Here is a 20,619-nt window from a genome sequence, read left to right as displayed (position 1 = left end):
CATGACCATGGTCAAAGGTCATTAAAGGTCAATGAACTTTGGCTGTGTTGGGGGTATTTGTTGAATTACCATCCTAACTCTGAAAGTTTATGGATCTAGTTCATAAAACTTGGGATATAAGAGTAATCAAGTATCACTGAACATCCCCTGTGAGTTTCAGGTCACAAAACCAAGGTCAAAGGTCAGTTAAGGTCAATAAAATTAGGCCATGTTGGGGTAATTGTTGAATTGCCATCATAACTTTGAAAGTTTATAGATAGAGTGAATGAAATGTGGACATGGGTGTAGTTGACAAGTCTTAAGTCACCGTTCAAATGTCATTTATGGTCAATGAACGTGGTATTATGTCATTATATGAATGGTGTTTTTGTGAATGATTATTTTATAGTATTTTTCAAAGTTAGCACTGCTGCTATATTAAATTGCGTAATGCAGGCGAGACTGCCAGAGGCGTTCCACTTGTATGTTTAAGGAGTATGTTTTTGGAACCAGTGGGATTCGAACCTGCCATCTACTACTTTCCGGGCAGGGACTTAACCACCAGGCTATTCTGGTTCACGGCTAAATCACGATGAATTGGAATTCAAATACCCTCGATCCTCTTCTTTCTGACTCATTAATATGCAAATGCAGTCCGCCGTGGACAATAGATAGTAAATAAAGAGGCTTTAATAGGAGGAAATTATAATTTGTAAACACATTTTCGGCATAACTCCTATGTGTTTAAGATCGCATGCTCGATCTGTAATGAAAATCATAAGTCAGAAAAATTGGAACCAGTGGGATTCGAACCTGCCATCTACTGCTTTCCGGGCAGCGACTTAACCACCAGGCTATTCTGGTTCACGGCTAAATCACGATGAACTGGAATTCAGTAGATGACAGGTTCGAATCCCACTGGTTCAATTTTTTCTGAATCATGATTTTCATTTCAGATCGAGCATGCGATCTTAAACACATAGGAGTTAGGCGGAAAATTTGTTTACAAATTATAATTACCTCCTATTAAAGCCTTTTTATTTATTATTGTATATGATTTTATGATTGCATGATTTGTTTTAAAATACTGGCTTAAACTTGGGGCGATATGGTCAATTGAACATAGAGATATATGGACCTTCTTTTAACACTCATCAGAAAGCTCTCAATCCAAATTATTACGTTGAATAATACCTTTAATCAAATATAAGAATTGTACTGCACAATAACTAAAGGAAATGAATTAAAACTTGTTTTTTAATCCATGACATCATCTTGAAATTTTCCATATTTTTTGTCTAGTTTGTACATGTATTTACTTTATTTATACTCATTCTTTTCATAAGCATTTACATGATGAAAGATTCTTTTTCTGTACTAATCTAAGGCCTAGCTGATCCCCATCAAGGCGCAGGCATGTCTGCAGTCTGTGCTTGTGGAGGAGAAGTTCACAGACAATTCTTGTCCTGGCTACACATACTGCTTAATACAAAATTTGGATGGAGAGGTTTCCTGATGTGTAATGAAAACATGTTTGTATATTTGTGATAATTGGACCATATCACATAAAATTTCATCCAGTTGTAGAAAATGAATTGCAGTTTGCGGATATATAAACAATACAATCTTTTAAATTTAATATTATACCCATCTAGATTGCCATTAGCATTTTTGTGGGACACGCTGTATATTGCGATTGTAAGGAAGTATAGATCTTGCCAATATTCGGAGGGTGTTAAACCGTAAGGTTTGACACCTTGTGTTCGCGTTTTTTAACATAATTTTTTTTAATGTTTATATGACATTAATTACTAACCAGAATAAGAACAGAATTTTTGGCGTAAAATATGATTTAAAGAGTCTAAAATTACATATTGTATTATGAAAACAGTATGGCATGCACATAATGTAAGTATATCAATTATACATTATAGATTAATTCCATGGATATAGTACAGATATTTTTTTAATTGATATTATAATGTATTTCAGTTCAATCACTCTCTATCTCTATTGTGGTGCTATTTTGTCAGACAGAAAAAGAAGTATTCTGATTTCAGTATATCTATGACACCTGATTGAAGTTTGTCACTTAAAGACACTCAATAGATTCCTGCCAATTTCATTGGCTTGTGCTATGTTGTAGCAATTTCAAGCCGATTTCATTGGCTTGTGCTATCACATCAGATTATCACATCTTGTCAGGCAATCGTGTAACCCGGCCATTCGAGAAAAGCGCCCCAAAAATTCCTGCAAGGTCGTGTCCAGTTTACCCGACGCTTTGTGAAATTACCAGTCAAATATACAAATGTTCGGGTCTAATTTACCCAATGTTTTGTGAAAATAATTAGCCATGTATACAAAGGGTTGGGTGAATGGTGAATATTGTGAGCTAAGTGTGTGTGTGTGGGATATTTGAGACTGGATGTTAAGCTAAGCCATTAATTAAAGATTGGTGAACCAGGGCCGACTCTATGCATTGCTGCCCAAATGAGAAACTGGCATGCACAGCTGATTAATTAAAACATCAATCATTGTCACGTATGCAAGCCTAGATCACGATGTGCAAAAACATAATTGTGGAACATCCGTAAGGTCTAACCTACTTCAAATTTATAAGGAATCTTATGTGAATTTTATCAATTTTCCTCTTTTTTCTTTTTTTATAGTCCCCCCCCCCTTTTTTTTTAATGTTATATATGCTTAGAAGGTAAAATCCTTTGATATACAGAGTTGCCACTCTCTGATAGAAGCTAGAGCTTTGAATAATGATCTACCCCCCTCCCTCTCTCTCTCTCTCTCTCTCTCTCTCTATATATATATATATATATTTATATATATGGTGTGTGTGTATGTATTATATGTGTATAACATAATTAGAATTATCCACTGTATTGAAATAATATGTTTTTGTTCAAAACCATCAGAAATCTGTTAACATTGTTTAGTCTCTCAGAATTAATCCCAATGATGTACATCTTGCTAACATTAGTACTTAATCATACATTTATTACAAGAAAGAAGAGAATGTTATTGTTTAGCTCACTTCAGATCTGTCATTCACTTTCCATAAAAAGATTTGTCCGCAAATTAAGCCCATGTTGACCATGACAATGCCTGATTGCCTAATGGCAATATGTGCAGTTTACGAATTGTACATTTTATGCACTGTCATACTTCCTTTGTACAGATGGATGAAGACGACAAGCTGGTTATTGGTAAGGAATTCGCTTGAATTTGGCTTGATAAAGTAAAATACTTAGAAGTATAAGTATAAGCATTTTGCTATGCAAGGTATACTACTACTTACTTAACTTGATCAATTAGTGATCTGAATCGCATACCATTGCCTAAAACCCTAAAATATGTTGAAACAAGTTTCAAATTTGGATCGATTATAAATGCCTAGTGCTTGTGCTATTTCAGTGGGAGTCAGGTTTATAATGATTTTCATTACTTATCATCATTTTCTGAGAAACTAGTATTGATTTTATCCTTGTTGGAATCAGAAGTTTGATGTTTATTTGTTTTGTGATTTTATGTTTGAAAGGGAAAATATTTTGAAATGATTCCCTAGAGAAATTTCATTGTACACATCTCTGTATAATTATGTATTAAAAAAAAATATGTAATATGAATGGAATTAGTATCGTTATTTCATCCATGTAAATCAATCTGAAATAGATAATCAAATTCATTATTAAAACATACATTTTGTGAGAATTTATTTTTAGAATTCTGTGATAATAAAAATGATTTATTATGTTGCTGTGTTGACCGAATGTCTTATTTGAATTTGTGTGTATGAAATTTTACTATATAAGACGGACATATTAGATGTCAAGTCCACCTCAGAAAATGTTGATTTGAGTCAATAGAGAAAAATCAGACAAGCATAATGCTCCAAAGAATATTCAGCTGACAAGCGATGACAAATATTTTTTTTATTATGCTTTGTAGCCTATAAGCTTTCGATTGGTAGATTTATTTGTCAGTTTAATGTGTAGCTTCGGATGGTGCCTCTAATTGAGTTTGGTAAAAGCAGAAGAATGCATGGTCGAAAATATTGATAGAGCTATCAATTCTAAAGTTAGACCTTTGTGAAGCCTTGTTACAGCATGGTTCTTCTAATATGAATTCCATATGCTGGCAACGTTTCTTCTTTATTTTATTAACTACTCTCCCTTTAAACCTTAAAGTGATAAATGATATCACGCTTAATGTGTCAATCACTATTATTTTATTGTGGTTACTGCACTACGCTCACAAAATCGAACACATCGATCCATGCAGAGAATTTTTGAGACAGGTTTTCTGATTGCGAAATAGGCTTGCAACAGAACGACAGATATCAAAATTTCAAGGTTCATATACACATTTTCACTGTCTGTTTGAGGTGAAACTTACCTTCATATCCAGTGGACATTTAAAACTGCTTCTTGGCGTATCCACACGTACCTGCTTTTAATTTAGGTGAGTCAATACAATCCATCAGAAAAGATATTATAGTTATTTACTAATGAGTATTTTCTTCTCGAAAAAAAGGAAAATACTCCCCTTAATAACTTCAAATATTTTTTTTATTTACCACCAAAATGTTAATGTCTCTTTATTTTTACCGTATCACGATTCATTTTGGAAATAACTAATTTTACCGTAATAACCTATCAGAAAAATAACATTTGCTGGATTTCGACTTGCATTTTTAAAATAAGTAAATGAAATGCAATTAATACTTTGCCTAAGATGGATCCATATTGGGTGTACGTGGGAAGGATATTCTGGAAGAAATTGATATAGTGAAATTAAGATAATAGTGCTTATTTTCTATGACTACTCCTTTCCTTTGACATGTTAGAAGAACGAATTTAGCAACTACCAACTGAAAGTACACGTATATGTAAGGCAATTTATATATTGATGTGTTCCTTATAATAGCAGGGCCCACTGGGAGAACAGTTTTCAGAACTGAAGTGGCTTTCCTGTGTAAATATACCTATATTATTATATATATATATTATTCCTTTTCCCACTTTAACGGACCCAGTAACGCAATAAACATGATAGCCACGAAGAGATGTGTACCTGCAAGGATCCTTGTAGCATTCCTGTTTTCATGTCTCCTGGAGAATACCGTCGTTCTATCCAGGTCAACCGGTGCTCCTGTTGATGAATATAGCCAGATATGCGAAACTATGACACCAGGACATTATGCATCTGGGCAGACTTCGGAAAGTCCATATTCCATAATGCTAAAAAATGATTATTATACCCCCGGAATCGATATGGCTGGTAAGATATGATTAGTATTTCATGCCCTAGGGTTATGACGGGATAAACAGTAAATGAATAATTATTATAATAGTGTGCCAAAGTGATAGAGATCATTTTAGACTGATAATAATTGAGAATAATTTAAAGTAAATTAATTACATTGATAGGAATGATGAGTGCAAAATCTTCAAGGTTCAGTATAAGATCATCGGCAAGGGAACGAAGCGACCGACCTAGTGGAGGGTGTAGGAGGGGAATAGCCCCAGGGGTAGATCCAGCTTTTGCCAATAGATAGGGAGGAAAATGTATTATATGCACATTTTCCCTATTTATCGACCGCTAAACTCTGAAAACAAATCAGTAAAAAATGACTAGTTATAGGGTCAGCTGGGTGCAACTGTTATTCTAGTCATATTCAACTATTTTATAGTCGTGTTTTACTAGAACAGAGTTATTTCTTATTTCTGACTTGTCCAGAACATATATCAGAAATATGTCTAGACATACCAGTTGAACACAACTTACTACTGGTCTAGTCAATTTGACTGATTTGTATTAAGAGTGTAAATTGTTGCAAGAGTGTAAATTAAAGCTTATTTTTTGTGGCTTTAGTTTTTCGATGCTTTAAGGGAAAGTCTTAACCAAAGACTGAAGTCTTTATTCTAATAGACAAGATGGGGTATCTCATAATGTCTAAATAAATCATGCAAAAGCGCGAAGCGCAAGCTCACATTTTTGAATACTTCATTTAGTTAGACCTGAAAATTAAACATTCTGAGTAGTTTTTGTAATCATGAATAGGAACTGTATTTAACTTAAAATGAAAATGCAAGCGCGCGAAACGCGACCTGATTCCTATTGTACTCACCTGAAAAGCTTACAGCTTTTACATTATTTTTTTTTTAATAATTGATTCTTTGGTACTCAAAGGGGGCACAGGGGAAGTAAAAAAACTTGTCCAATCCCCCATTTTACAGGGAGGCAAGTGTCCCCTCTGCCCCCTAGCTTCTGGCGCCTTTCCATGAAACAAGTGGGTAGTAATTTTTCTGAGTACTGTAACATTTTCCCAAAGGCCTATTATTACATTTTAGGCAGTATTAAAAGTATTGGCGTTAAAGAATTCATTCTTACATCATATAGAAGTAGACTATCTAATAGGGCATAATTTCATTTTCATCTCCATCCAAGTCGAAATCAGCGGTCCAAGTGAAAGTTTGAAAGGGCTCCTGCTCCAAATGCGTAATGCTGCTACAAAGGAAATCGTTGGGTCATGGTCTGTCAGTGACACGGACAACTTCCAGACTGTATCGTGTAACGGAAACAACGACAAAGCTGTTACTCATAAGAATGCAAACCCCAAGACCCTGCCCATTAGTTTTACATGGACTCCAACCGATGTGGGAGGACAAAATGTTTATGCAGTGTAAGTATCATTATCAGTATACATCCGTGTACATTGTGGAACAGGGATGGCCCTCAAGAAAACAACCTGTAGCGTACTTCGTTCAACAACCATGATACTGATAAAAGTAGCAACAGGATAATCATTAACGAGGCTAAAATTTTTGAAAATAATGACTTTAAAAATAGCATGTAATATACCCAACGATAACTAAGTGACGCATATAGGTGTTCATATTTCATAAAACATATATTTGGGGCGAACGAGAAAAAATGTCTTATCTGCCAAAAGGGACTTATGGGTGCAAACAAATTTTCACCATCAGATTATGTTTTCGTCTGGAGTTGCTGTGTGTTTTGTGAAAATGTAAGCAAAAATTACAGCAAATTAAAGTAATTCATTTGTTTTCAAAAAGAGATAATAATTCTTAAAAGGTTGGTTTACACGCACAACCGTGATTTTCTTATCAAATGTAAGATTCAATCTGAAAATCAGTTTGTTTTCAGGAAATACCACTTTACATCTAGTGCATTATTTTGTTTTATTGATGAAACAGCTCATGCAATAGACATCGTGTCTCGAAAAACCTTTTAACTCTATTAATCATGAGAGTTAATTTCCAAATTACACCGTTGCGGTATTTGTGGCATACCATCGATTGATTCACTGATTATTTAACTCGTAGAAAACATTTTTTAAGTATCAAAAGTTGTGACTCAGAGTTAAAATTTGCTATATGTGGAGTCCCACAAGGCTACATTCGATGCCTGCTTTTGTTTATTCTTATGCATTTATGATTTCAAAAACTGATTATCCTTATATAACCATGCTTATGTTTTTTTTTACTTTGCTGAGTAACTCAGTGATACCTATTATAGTTCAGTAGATATGAGTAAATAAAGAATTTTTATCCGTTCAGTCCTTGATTCATGCTAACACATTTTCTGAAAAAAAAAAAAAACAAGTGTGATTTTTTAACCGCACTTCCAAAATATCTGACCTTTTAATGATATCATGCTTACCCAAGTACCCACAGTACTAAATTCTTATATAAGTTCATGTTGATAGTGATCTTTCGTGGAAATCTCATTTTAATTTATTGAGCTAATTCCATTATAGAACTGTACACTGGAATTATAGAAAAGGTGTATAAAACATTAATTTTCGAAAAAATTCCATTGTCTATGTATTCACTCCGAGTGACCCCTCACCCCATCACGGGAATCTTGACTTGTGCAATTCTTCTTAAACTCCGTTAACCATTCTAGCCGGATATAAGAGCGAGCCATCCACCCTATCCATGAAAACCAAATACTGAAGATATTTGACTTGTTGATTGCATTAAAATATTAATGTTTCATTTATTTAAAGAGGATACATCGTTTCTTTGTTATAAATGTGATATATATTTTTGATTAAAAAACTACCAACTTTCTCTGTTTATTTTTTTTGAAGTTGACATGAATAAAAAGAGAAAAAATCCAACAAGCCTAACACTGAAAATTTCATCAACATCGGGTGTAAAATAAGAAACTTATGACATTAAAGTTTTGCTTAATTTCAGAAAACAGTTATATGCCCACCCTGGTCGGTATGCAAATGGGGGAACTGATGGTATCACTCACTCACTATTTCTTTTTTATTTTATTATATGAAATATGAAATATTCTAATTTTCTCCTCATTGTCATGTGACACAAAGCTTTATTTCTCCCTGAAATTACCATTGTTTAACATTTTTGGTTTAGTCAAGTTGGCCCTTATTGTCAAATCTGTAAAAATTGAAATATTGTATAATTCAAACAATAAAAAAGAAATAATGGTGAGTGAGGGACATCATAGATTCTTTCATTTGCATGTGACTAAATTGTGCATATAACTATTTTGTGAAAAATAAGTGAAACTTTAAAATCTCATAACTTTCTTATTTTACATCCGATTTTGATGAAATTTTTAGCATTATGCTTGTCTGCTTTTTCTCTATTGATTCAAATCAACATTTTTCTGAGGTGGACTTGACCTTTAAGGACGCACTGTATGAAATTTGTGTTGTTTGGGTGAAGCTTGAAATATATGTGACTTTTCTTTATCCAGTGCCACCTTTGTACAAGATTTCCAAACATATTGGATAAAAGTAGCATCTTCAGTTATTTCAGGTAAGTGGCTTTTATCATGATTTACATCACCATTCCATATCATTTGGCCATATACACATTTTTAACAAGGATAAATATGCACCTTCGTTGGTTCTATTTTTGAAGGCATTAATGTACTACAGTTTAAGGTCATATCATGTTTCTTTTATGGAGTATACGTGGGTGTGTGTGTGTGAGAGGGTGTGTGTGGGTGTGTGTGTGTAAGGGTACCCGTGGAGGTGCCGTGGCCGAGTGGTCTAAGGCGCCTGACTACGCATGAAAAAGTCCGGGGTTCGATCCTCGGCCGCGGCAGCTATGCCCGTGAGCAAGGCATTTAATCTACAATGCTCTTTTACCTGCTTTAAAATAAATGGAAATGCTATATGCCATTGTTGGTAACTAGGTGTGAACTTGTTTAAAAAAAAAAAAAAAAAAAAAAAAAAAAAGTACCCGAGGATTGGTAGGTTGTGTATGTGTTGTGTGTGTAAGGGCGGGGAAGGGGGATATATGAGCTGATACTGTGTATGTGTAACAGGGATTATGAGAAAATTGCTTTGCTACTTTGTAACAGAGCAAAATAAATCATGAGAAAACCTTTGCAATGTTACACCTGTATCGAATGAGACCGAATAGGGTGAAGGTCGAGGTGTGGCTCTAGATCTGCATTTCAGTTGATCAAATCTATATGAAACAAGGCAAGATTAGCTGTTGAGGGTGTGTGTAAACTGAGAGAGGTTTTTCAGGAGTATGTGTGAGAAGTGGGGAGAAGTGTGGTGTGTGGGGTGAGTGATCAATCGTTGACAATCTGCAGGTATATGCATATTAGATGTGTTTTGGTGTGTGTCGAACACAGATATATAATTATAATTATGGTTATTCCACTTTATATGTTTGTCATTTTGCCTCCGACGAAGATTCTGCTAGGATCGAAAGCTTAGGCCCCTTTTGACTTTCTAATTTACTCCATTGGCTCTCTTTTATTAGATAAGCAGTTTTCAGCAGCTTCTTTTTGCCACAGATATATAATTAATAATATATCTATATGGTGTCGAAGTAAGTTTTACGAATGGGAAATTAATGTGAGGGCGTCTCTAAGTATTTTCTCTTGATTATAAATTAGAGGCCCTTTTTTTTTATATAAATGATGTGCTTGTGTCTTTTATCACCTCATGTCACCCATTAATCAATGCATAAAATCTGTAAAATTATGCATCTGATTTCAGAAAATTCATGTCACTCTCTCTGCTTTTAATTCTGGGAAGCATGTGTTTTTATTACATTTCTCAAAGATCTCAGATATGTTTATAACATAGTGGGGGTTTCTTTTGGTATGACCTTAATACAACATGGCATTAGGCATCTAGCTCCTTTTTTTAGTCGGAAATGTAATACTTTTGAAAAAAAATATGTCCGCTTTTAATGTTACTCCAATATTGTTATAACGTTTCCAAGAGAGCAAAAACAAATGTATTGCTTAATGTTATACAAAATATATTATTACATTTTATAATTGTTCTCATAACCTTACATAATAATGACATCTTAATGTTTTATGCTAGCTGGGTCCGGCAGAATAAAAAGTCGTTCCCATCATGTAGACCCACATATTCTCATTATGGGAATAAATTATCTTCAACTTTCTTGAAGGACAAGTCTACCACTTAATATTTATTTTGTATTTTATTATATGAAATATGAAATATTCGAATTTTCTACTCATGGCAATGTGAAAGATTTTTTTCCCCTGAATATGTGGAATTACCATTTTTTAAACATTTTATGGTTCAGTCAAGTTTGTCAAATTTGTTAATTCAAACAAAAAACAAAACAAAATAAATAGTGAGCGAGGGACATCATCAACTCTCTTATTTGCATGTCACTGACTTCTGCATATAACTATTTTGTGAAAAATAAGCGAAACTTTTAAATTTTCTTAATTTACATCCGAATTTGGTGAAATTTTCAACATTATGCTCGTTAGATTTTTCCCTATCGATTTTTCTTGGTTGGACTTGAACTTTAAATCATATTTATTATCAAGGAATTTCTCGTGATGAATAGTCTAGTCACTAGAGCCGATAGCCAGCATTCCACTCCTTGATTTTGATACCAATACAATGTCATCTGAATACATTAAACAGTTGACTAACTTTCCATTCAACTCAATGTGATCAGTATCAGTGATTCCCAACTCATGAGGCAAGTCATTTAGATAGAGGTTGAAAAGGATTGGACTTAATGTACATCCTTGTTTTACACAACAATTGCTTCCAAAATTCTCAGTAATCCCTTCATTCAGCTTAACACTCAACTTATTTTTTTATATACATGTTAGTTACAATCTCATAAAAATTGCCTCTTCATCATTTTATAAAATAGGCCATTTCTCCATATACTGTCAAATGCTTTACAAAGATCGAAAAAAAACAGATATATATCATGTATATGACACTTTTCCTCCACCTTCTGTGTTCTTACGTATTTGTCAATGATGGCCTTTAAAGTAAATCTGATGTAAAGTGATCTGAAGTTCGATGGCCTTCCTTGAATCCTATTTGGTTATTAAAATAAGTATCATTATCATAAGGTATTTTATCAGACGTTTATGAAGCTTGAGAGGCATATAGTTCGATATTTTACAGGGTTGGTTTTAGACCCTGCTTTGAATAATGGTATAATGACTTTCTGACCAATTTTGAGGAAAGTTTCCACTAATACGAGGACTAAATTAATTTTTTTGCTAACACTTGTAAAAAAATGGGATATTCTTGTTTTCAACATTTCATTTAGAATCGCATCACAACCAGGTGCTTTCTTTTATTTAAGTTTTTTTTATACATGCCTAGGCTCAATAACCAACCCTGCAAACTATCGAGGTATACATGCCTCTAAAGCTCCATCGGTAAATTATTTTGTAGTATTTTGAATTATTAATGATTGGTTCGAATCTTTTAATGAAAAAGAGAAAGTTGGTGCACGGTTCATTGATATTTCTAAATGTTTTGATTGTATCGACCATAAACTTTTACTTTTTAAACTGAATAATCATGGCATTTTTTACACTGAACTCCTCTGGTTTAAAAGCTTTCTTTCAGACAGAAAACAAGCAGTATTTTTCTCAAGGTAAACAATCTAAAACAAATATGGTTTTCTAGGTCCCTCCCTTTTTCTATTAAAAAAAATAATATTACAGATTGCGGAATGGGTTTACGGTACACCATGTGTGAAGTTCTGGAGGGACTGAGATAAGAAAAGTGGATATAATCGGAGGTGAATTTGAAAGGCGAGAAAGTGGAGGTTTGAAAGTAGAGTAATATTTTCGAAATGAGTGTAGCTAAAGGACTATAAACCAGAAGGAGTGGAAAGCTGAGTATAGTAGACAGGCTTGAGTAGGTGAGAGAGGGCTGGTGTGAGTCAGCGAGTATATAGAGTGGTAGCAGGAGCAGGAGAGTACACTCGATGTGTTGGGCAGGTTGACTGTCCACTTAAAACATCTCATTACCACATATTATAGAAAAGGCACAAGAAATAATGATAATGTAAATCCAAGCGTCGGTGTCCTTCGCCAGATACGATCAGCTAGGTTCCTATTATATACTACAATAACAGACATATATAAAAATTTAATACTTTGCAGTTTACAGTGGTGGAACGGAGAAATGAAGGAGAGCTTTACACGAGTGAAGCATCGGTATTCCCTCCCCAGCGACACAAAATAATCATATTCTGATTCCGATAATTTCCCCAGATCATGTTTGCGGGATATATTACGTATCCAATTAAGTAATACGTTTAGTAAACTGAATAATTTTATTTTTTTTTTCGATGCAGAAGATTCTATGGCCACTGAAGAAGGGAACTCAATAACAACCATGCCACCTGGAGATTCGATGACGACTGAAGGCGAAGGATCAGTCCTTTCGTACAGCTATATACTCACAATTTCGGCTTTAGGACTTGTCCTTGTAATAAGCAAGTTGATCATCGCTTGAAACCTATTGACAGAATGCTTCATATGGATAGGATTAATCTAACTCTTGTATAGTAAGACGTAGCTTAAGTTTCTATTTGTCGTTGTTCTTTTTTAAATTTCATAAGTTATTGATCAAAGTTTAACTTTATTATCCCATTTCTATTTAAACATTTCATTAATTACAGAGGGGAAGAAATGAATATTCGGGAAAGAGCCATCCTGAAAATATTTAAGTTCAATCCGTTAAAATGAAGAGAGAATTGAACTTTTTCTTGAAAATGTGATCAGATCAAAACAAGTTAATGAAAAGACTAAAACAAACTTATGATGAGCATGAATAATATAGTGCTTCAGATTAAGAATAATTCAGTTATATGCAAAAGAGAGAGATTTAGTCTATCATAGAAGGAACATAAACACAGATATATAAACGAGATTGAAGAATAAAAACAATTGTTCGTGTATTAAGCTATAATAGAAAATATGCCTACAAGTAAAGGTTTGTTAGCTAAACGTGAAGATCTAAAATAAAAATAAAAATCTTTCCATATTTTTCCAGCAAGTAAGTATTACTAAGCAACCTTAAATAGAAAAGTGGTATCAAGCGATATCAACTTCTGACAATATTGGTTTGGTATCGAATCCGTTTCTACTTGGCCTTTCATAATCTGGTTGAACACTTTTATTCACTTTCATTTTGATTATTTTTTATCTCCCATTATCTATAACGAACAAATTTATTTTACTTTAACTACTTACTACTGTTATAAGTTTTTTTTTTTTTAAGATTTCACAAATATGATTTGAAGAGGTGAGCATGTAGCACACAGATATTTTAGAGTTACAACCATGTTGTACATGTAAACATTTAAGCTCAGCAAAAACTTTGCTCATTTCTTTGTTAAAAGTAAAAGTCAAATGTCCCAAAATCAACAAAACACCAATACTTGCCACGGATTCAAAATTGAAATTCATGCTTTGACTAAATCGTGTACCAGAAAGTATAAATTGATATATAAATTTCATAGAATGATATACCAATTGCAATTTTATGAAAAACTTTTGGTTGGGCACAATTTATCTTGATTTGGAAAAAAAAACTGCGTTCTAATAGTAGGTAGAAATACTAGTTTGATTTAAGTAGCATTATAGAGAGCAGATGATTTTGATAATATTGATACTCGTATCATTAACGGAAATGAAATAGTAACACCAATAAACAAAGAATTTGTAGATTTTATCACTTATTAGTAATGGTATGTGATATACCCATGTGTTATAAAATACTTGTGAACTCTAGGATGTCATGATGAATTAAACAATAATGATAGCAACGGAATAACATTAAATATAATATCAATAATAAATAAAATAATGAAAGCGATTCAGAAGTATCGATAATATCAGTAGCAAAAATTACAATGTCTATATATTTTATATATTATCAATTCAGCGTAATCATGTTACTGTTGTTGAGCATGGTGATATATAATTTTCCGAATATTGCGTCAAAATCTATTCCGAAATTAGATTTTTGTACTAAAATGATCAAATTTTTTGCTCGCTCGCTCCGCTCGCTTGCAACTTTATTAAAAATTTGCCCCGATACGCCATGTTTGGCCCTGTCAAATCTTCTTGACTCATTACGCCACAGAAAAGCAATCTGTCTGTATCATCTAGCACTCTTTTGATATCATTTCATCCACCCTATTCTATTTTCCTTGTATATCATGTAACCAAAAGTAAGATACAAATTGCAATGCTGAATGACATGACGCATTGTCATAGTCATTGAAACAAAAATATATGCCTACAGCAAATACTTGTCTATGACTAAGTTCTATGTTCATGAGGAATATACAGTACATGTTGGCCATCATGAAATGATCATTGTCTTCGCACACCTTACAATGACGGCGGTTTGAACTTATTACAGCCGTGTTTTCTTTGACACATGTGCCTTGGACTGTGATAACAAGAACGTCGATCGTGCTTCGTCGTGCTTAGACTACGAGGGGTAAAGACATTGTATTTGGGCGTAGAAAGCTAGCGTGTTTGCACAATTTCAAGTAAATCATGAGGTTCATTCAAATTAGGTAGATTAGCCTAGATGGTTAAAAAAATCACTTGCCCACAAGAACAATCCAGTAATCTTTAAATTGAACAAAGAGAGAGAGAGAAGATACAAATAATTTATCCAGAAGCAAGCTGATCCGTGGACATTTAACGATAAATAAAGCACTGATGAAGCGAGGTGATTTTTGTGTTATTTCATTTAAAGCTTGGTATAATTAAACTGAAGGAAGGAATTAAGGATGAACGTAGGAAAGAAGAATGAAAGGATCATGGGAGGAAGGAAGAAATAATGAGGAGGAGACGGCGGCGAGAGTGGTAAGGGGGGTGGTGGTTGAGGCGGTGGTGATGTTGAAAATGTCAATGATGACATACCGTTCAACTGTTCAATATGTGCAGGTTCTAAAAACATATGGATCGACGGAAAATCAAGAAAGATGAAGAATAAGAACTAATGGAAATTAAATTGATAACTAGATAGAAGATGCCCCAAAATCTTAGGCTACGAACGCCTTCAAAACGAAATATATTCAGGTTTATCCGTCTTCGTTGTGTTTATTAGGAAGAAAGAAAATTCCCACAGCATCTTACGAAAGTCTGACCGATATATATACATCTATCAAGGATAGAATAATAATATCTATATTTATATACCAACGAGCAAGATGTTCTATCGTTGAAGGTTAAACAACGGAGGCGAAACTGCCGCTGGGCACGTTGGAGGTCAATTCTCTTCAGCACGACCGGGTTTAAGTGACTAGGTTGAATATGGCGCCAAGAGATGGATTCGTAGCCTTATTAAATGGCATTTTCTTCGCTTATTTGTTGAAATATAACTGTGTGGGGGCCCGATCCACTGGGGCTCCAGTCACGATGAACCCAGATGTTTGTAGTACGATGACACCACAGCACTTTTCAAACCCTTCTCAGGATTTAAGCCCGTATACCATCATTGTGAATGGTGATACTTATACACCTACTCAACCGCTTACAGGTCAGTACGACTGATTATAATTATATTATACCAAGGAGCTTCCTTGATTATACCTACATTTTCATGTCAAGCATTAATTTCTTCCATTTCACATATAGGCCTTTTGATTAGATTTTCCAAGAGATATTGAGGTAAGACTATTAAATAGGTTACATCTATTCAAATTAATGGAAACACCTAGTTGAAAGTGGCAGGAAATTTTGAGACTTGTAAGTCATTTCGACGTGCTCTCTCTTAATTTTTAATAAATATTAATGATACATCCCTTGTTGATATCTTCACTTGGTGTGTTGAAACATTTCCGAGCAATTAAAATTTAAAACAAATGTCAGTCAAGCCTATCAAAATATATTTAGTGGTTAAGAAGGACATTTCCATAGGACGCGTTTATGGTATGGGGGGCGGGTCACCAAATACTTACAAAATGGTACGGGTGGTTATAAGAAAGTAGAATGGTATTTGAAGTTTATTCTGGTATCTAAACAAGTAACGCTTTACCTCATGCAGGGTTACATTACAGGCTTACATTTACATAACTTTCGTTTAATAGAGAAAAACAATCTGTTGCGATAATATCCATTTATGGTCAGTAATGATATCAGAAAAAATGTTAGGTCAAGGCTATTTTTCTTAAATAGAACCCTTTTACGGAAATTTTGTACTATTCAATTCATTTTATTAACAATTACGACTCACTATAAAAGTGACAAATGAAATTGAAAACCAGCGATGTTGAGATTTTAATCATCAGTACGGGAATTATTGAATACAGATCCTCTAACTGTATTTGCAAGATGGTTTTTAATTCTATAACACCACTATACATGTAAAATCTTTAAATAAATGTTGCATTATTAGTCTCCGGACTATACACTGCAAGCTATTGACCTGTATGTAATAAATGGAACTTTAATAGAATTGAATATCGAAAATCACAGAAATGGTTGGATGTTTGAATCAGTCGTTAGCATACACTTTTCTTGTCAAGTGATAATGATTATACTTGCTTACATAGCGCTTAACACTTAATTTATCTATTTAAGTCTCTATGCACTCTACTTTAATGCAGCATAATTTTCCTTTCATTAGCAGAGCAACTGTTATACCGGCACTGCATTTCAAGGAATACATTCCTACCAGTTACCTTTTCACCTCACCTGGGTTGAGTGAAGCACAATGTCTGCTTGTTGTTTTCCGTGTAGTCGGCAGTATAATATTGTCTTCCCAAGTCGGGAAAATAAGAAACAGGGAAAATATCTTTAAAAAGGCGAGAGTAATTCTTTCGAAAAGACACAGATGGATTGTGTTTTTCGATAACAAATAAACAGGGACTCGTAGACTGCGAGACCGAAGCCCCTCACCCCCCCCCCCAGAATTAGCTTTTTGTCAGCGAAAACCAAATTTTTGACAAATTGACCCCCTTAAAAAAAATAGGCATAAATCAGGCCAGAGCAAGGAATTTGAAACGTTGGCACGCTTCATTTGCTCATTGATGACAGGAAAAGTCAGGGAAGCAGGATATATGATTTCTATTAATCTGAAGTATATTTATGTTTTCATAATGACTTTATCTAGTAACAATCAGTACTGCTCAAGGCGCTGGACAATTCAAAGGTATTCTCCTCCTGGCCCGACGAGTGGGCTCCAACGATATCGTCGGTTCATGGTCAGTAACGGACTCACAAAACTTCCAGACAGTCTCATGCGGTCAAAGCAACAACGCTGTCACCCATCAAAACAGCGATTTGAAAGATTTAAGTATCTCCTTTATTTGGATACCACCAAGTGGTGAGGCCAATGATATTTTCATCGCGTAAGTATATTGATCAAACACTTGTTAAGTAGTTTGGCAGAAACAGTGTCATAGTATTAATATATGTAATATATTTATATTATCGAATGATGTGTAATGATAGTTGATGGTATCATCCCTTTATACACGATTGGATGACTAAGTACTGATTATATACTGTATATTAATAAATGAACGAACGAATGAATAACAAATAAATACGACATAAAAACGAATTAGCCAAAACTTTCATTTCCCATGTCTTTTCTGATCCAAATTCTGACAAGATCTGTATTTGTAGGCCTAATAATGAATTATGCAGTAGTTATGTTGATAATAGGCACTCTGGGAAATATTTGGACCCGCCCTTGTGACTTGTGAATTATCACACCCCGAAATAATATGCTGCTATTGTATTGATAATTGTACTCGTGATAGAAGCAACAAGATGACAAACACCAGGTCATTCTGTTTCAATCATCTCGTTCTTTTCATTTCTCTGTCTCTCTGTACTCTCCTATCCCCTTATCTTCCACTTTGTTCTATTTTCTCTATCTCCCCATCTGCTGTACAATCTATCATAATTTCCATTTAAATGAATATACTCAAAGAGAGATTGGACAAAATTATGATAAATGCTTTGTATAATAATTGTTATTATCATATCCGTGGATAATCATTGGCGGTGTTACTATATTTTGTCGAACAAAATTAACTTAAAAATCAGACATTGATTGTTATGTATATCATATACATGGTCAAAACAAGGCAAAGGAGATAATATTTCATCGAAATCGAATGGAAAGTTTAAAATCTATAGCATTAAGCCTTCATTGTTACATGAAACAGCAAGCAAGAATTTGGGCTATTTATAGAAAAAGTGAACTTCTTCCTTTCCTTAATTCGATAAGTTTTAAAAGCATATTTTATTTCCATACCTTACTCATAAAGAGGATGCAAATAGTATTTCTAGAACTATAACTTCAATGTGAAAAATACATAAGACGGAATTATTCCGAGTTAGTGGACAAAAGTGCTTACTGATTAAAAATTAATGTTTTTTGTATTAACAGAGCAACCTTTGTTCAACAGTTTAACACTTTCTGGGTAAATGTGACGTCATCTATTATTCAAGGTGGGTATAAATTAGAGGCGGCGCTATAAGAATAAAAAAAGTCAAGAGAGGGAGAAAATGAAGACAGAATGAAGATGAATGTAAAGAAGGAACTCTATAATACTCTATTTATACTGATAAGAAATTATGACGTCACTTTTAGCCAATCATGCGTCCCCCTGTCAAAAAGTAATGGCGCCACCCCTAGTATAAACATGAGTGGTACATTATCATGGTAGGCGGAGTCCATGTATTTGATACAGAATAAAAGAAACAAATGATACCAAATTAAAATGAAAGAGAAATTCGAAAAGAAATTTATCCAATATCACTATTTTCATTGTGATATTGTGCAAATATAATAGAACTTCTCCAGTGCTTGCACTGATTCATGGATGAATGAAAATAATTTATATGTTGCGGTTTACTTACACCTTCAAAAGATAGAGACATATGAGATGAGATTTTCTGTTGTACTTTTTAAAAGAAAGATTAATAGTATTACATTACGAATATCTCAAATATATGTGATCAATACATAGTAATTCTGAATAAAAATTATGTTTTTTGTTTTTGTTTTTTTTATACATTTTTTTACCATGTTATCTATGTTAATCATATGACGTAGCTTATATACCCTGAAATGAAAAAGCATTTTTTATTTCCAATAAACAATGAATACCTTGAATCTGGAATATTGAATCTCACTTGATATGAAGAGTATTGTTAGCGTCAACTGTTAAACATATATTTATGCACGTCTGACGTAGCAGAAAATGTCGCCGTTCCACAAATTGTCATCGGCCTCGATTTGTGCAGAATTTTTAAAAACCATATTGCCCATTGTGTTTGTAATGTGAGCAGCGTCTCGGTGTACTTTTTTTAACAGCTTTGACCATGGCCGAGTAATTTCTGCCAGATCCAAGAATTGTAAAAAATTAAAAAATTAAAAATAATTAAAAAAAAGAGGGTAACAACATAAAAATTCCTATCCTGGGCCCCGTCGCAAATTTACCATTATGGTAACTTTGCCATGCATTAGTAACTTGCATAGAATCCTTAATTTTGATTGGCTGTTGATCGTTACCATGGTAGTTACCATTGGATGGCAAAGTATAGTAATTTTTATGCAACGGGATCGTGGTCATTTATACATACTTGGAAAAGAAGTTAGTACTGGCAAGCCTCAAATAGCAGAAAGATTAAGAGAGAGAGGGGAAATACGAGATTATTGATGCCCACACACATACATGCACACTTTTCTTCAACATGTTTTTATTCAGGATTTCATCTCAAAGCAATTACATAAACTCAAGGTAAGTAATTACAACAAAGTTTTACAAATAATCATTATGTGTTAACAACAGTCCACACAAATATTTAACAACCACTGAAGCAAATATAACAGGATAATGAAATGTCTAAAAATGTACTAATATACTAAGAAAACCATATAAGAACACGACCCTCTATGTAGACCTCACAATATCGAGGGTACAAAAAGGAAAAAGAAGCTGCAAATCAAATTGCTACAAGAGAATGGGGAATAGAAAGAAATAGTACAATATTTGCATCCTTCCAACACCAACATTCACAGATTTACATTCGCACCACAAAACATGTAATTACATCAAACCTGTTCACATTCACTTCCCTATTCACCTTTAGGTCATTCCTTTTCTGTATATGTAACCTTAACACACACACACACACCCACCCACACTAACACACTTTGGCAGACACAGAACTGCTCTTGGTAATTTCTTCCTTAAAGGGGTAGTTAACCCTGACAAAAGTTTAAAAATAGCAGAAAAAAAAATGATTGGCGAATGATTGAGGAAAATCCATCAAAGAATAAATATGTTATTAGAAATTTAATTATTT

General features: G+C 33.8%; 2 protein-coding genes across 2 annotated transcripts in view; both read left to right on the top strand.

The window, feature by feature from the left end:
* Positions 1 to 4,295: 4,295 nt before the first annotated feature.
* Positions 4,296 to 15,015, top strand: LOC129253679 (putative defense protein 3). The gene is made up of 5 exons (XM_054892098.2): positions 4,296 to 4,452; positions 5,027 to 5,271; positions 6,442 to 6,676; positions 8,749 to 8,810; positions 12,621 to 15,015. The coding sequence occupies exons 2-5, from the start codon at positions 5,040 to 5,042 to the stop codon at positions 12,779 to 12,781; spliced, it is 690 nt and encodes a 229-aa protein (XP_054748073.2). The 5' UTR covers positions 4,296 to 4,452; positions 5,027 to 5,039; the 3' UTR covers positions 12,782 to 15,015.
* A 534-nt stretch (positions 15,016 to 15,549) lies between these two features.
* The window catches only part of LOC129253683 (fibropellin-1-like), a 28,852-nt gene continuing 23,782 nt past the window's right edge, over positions 15,550 to 20,619 (top strand). The window contains exons 1-3 of the mRNA XM_064107162.1: positions 15,550 to 15,829; positions 17,405 to 17,642; positions 18,695 to 18,756. Of these exons, the coding sequence (XP_063963232.1) occupies positions 15,604 to 15,829; positions 17,405 to 17,642; positions 18,695 to 18,756 (526 nt within the window). The 5' untranslated portion in view covers positions 15,550 to 15,603. The remainder of the gene's footprint in view (positions 15,830 to 17,404; positions 17,643 to 18,694; positions 18,757 to 20,619) is intronic.

Source organism: Lytechinus pictus, chromosome 2 (genome assembly GCF_037042905.1).
Source record: "Lytechinus pictus isolate F3 Inbred chromosome 2, Lp3.0, whole genome shotgun sequence".
Classification (NCBI taxonomy): Eukaryota; Metazoa; Echinodermata; class Echinoidea; order Temnopleuroida; family Toxopneustidae; genus Lytechinus; species Lytechinus pictus.
Note: the sequence above shows the minus strand (reverse complement) of the source record. Positions and strands in the feature narration are given on the sequence as shown.

Bases quoted from the DNA above. Each gene is read 5' to 3' on its own strand.
- LOC129253679 (XM_054892098.2), top strand. From the start codon at position 5,040: ATGATAGCCACGAAGAGATGTGTACCTGCAAGGATCCTTGTAGCATTC. The intron at 6,677-8,748 runs GTAAGTATCATT...TTCTTTATCCAG, and splicing joins GGACAAAATGTTTATGCAGT to TGCCACCTTTGTACAAGATT. The intron at 8,811-12,620 runs GTAAGTGGCTTT...TTTTCGATGCAG, and splicing joins AGCATCTTCAGTTATTTCAG to AAGATTCTATGGCCACTGAA.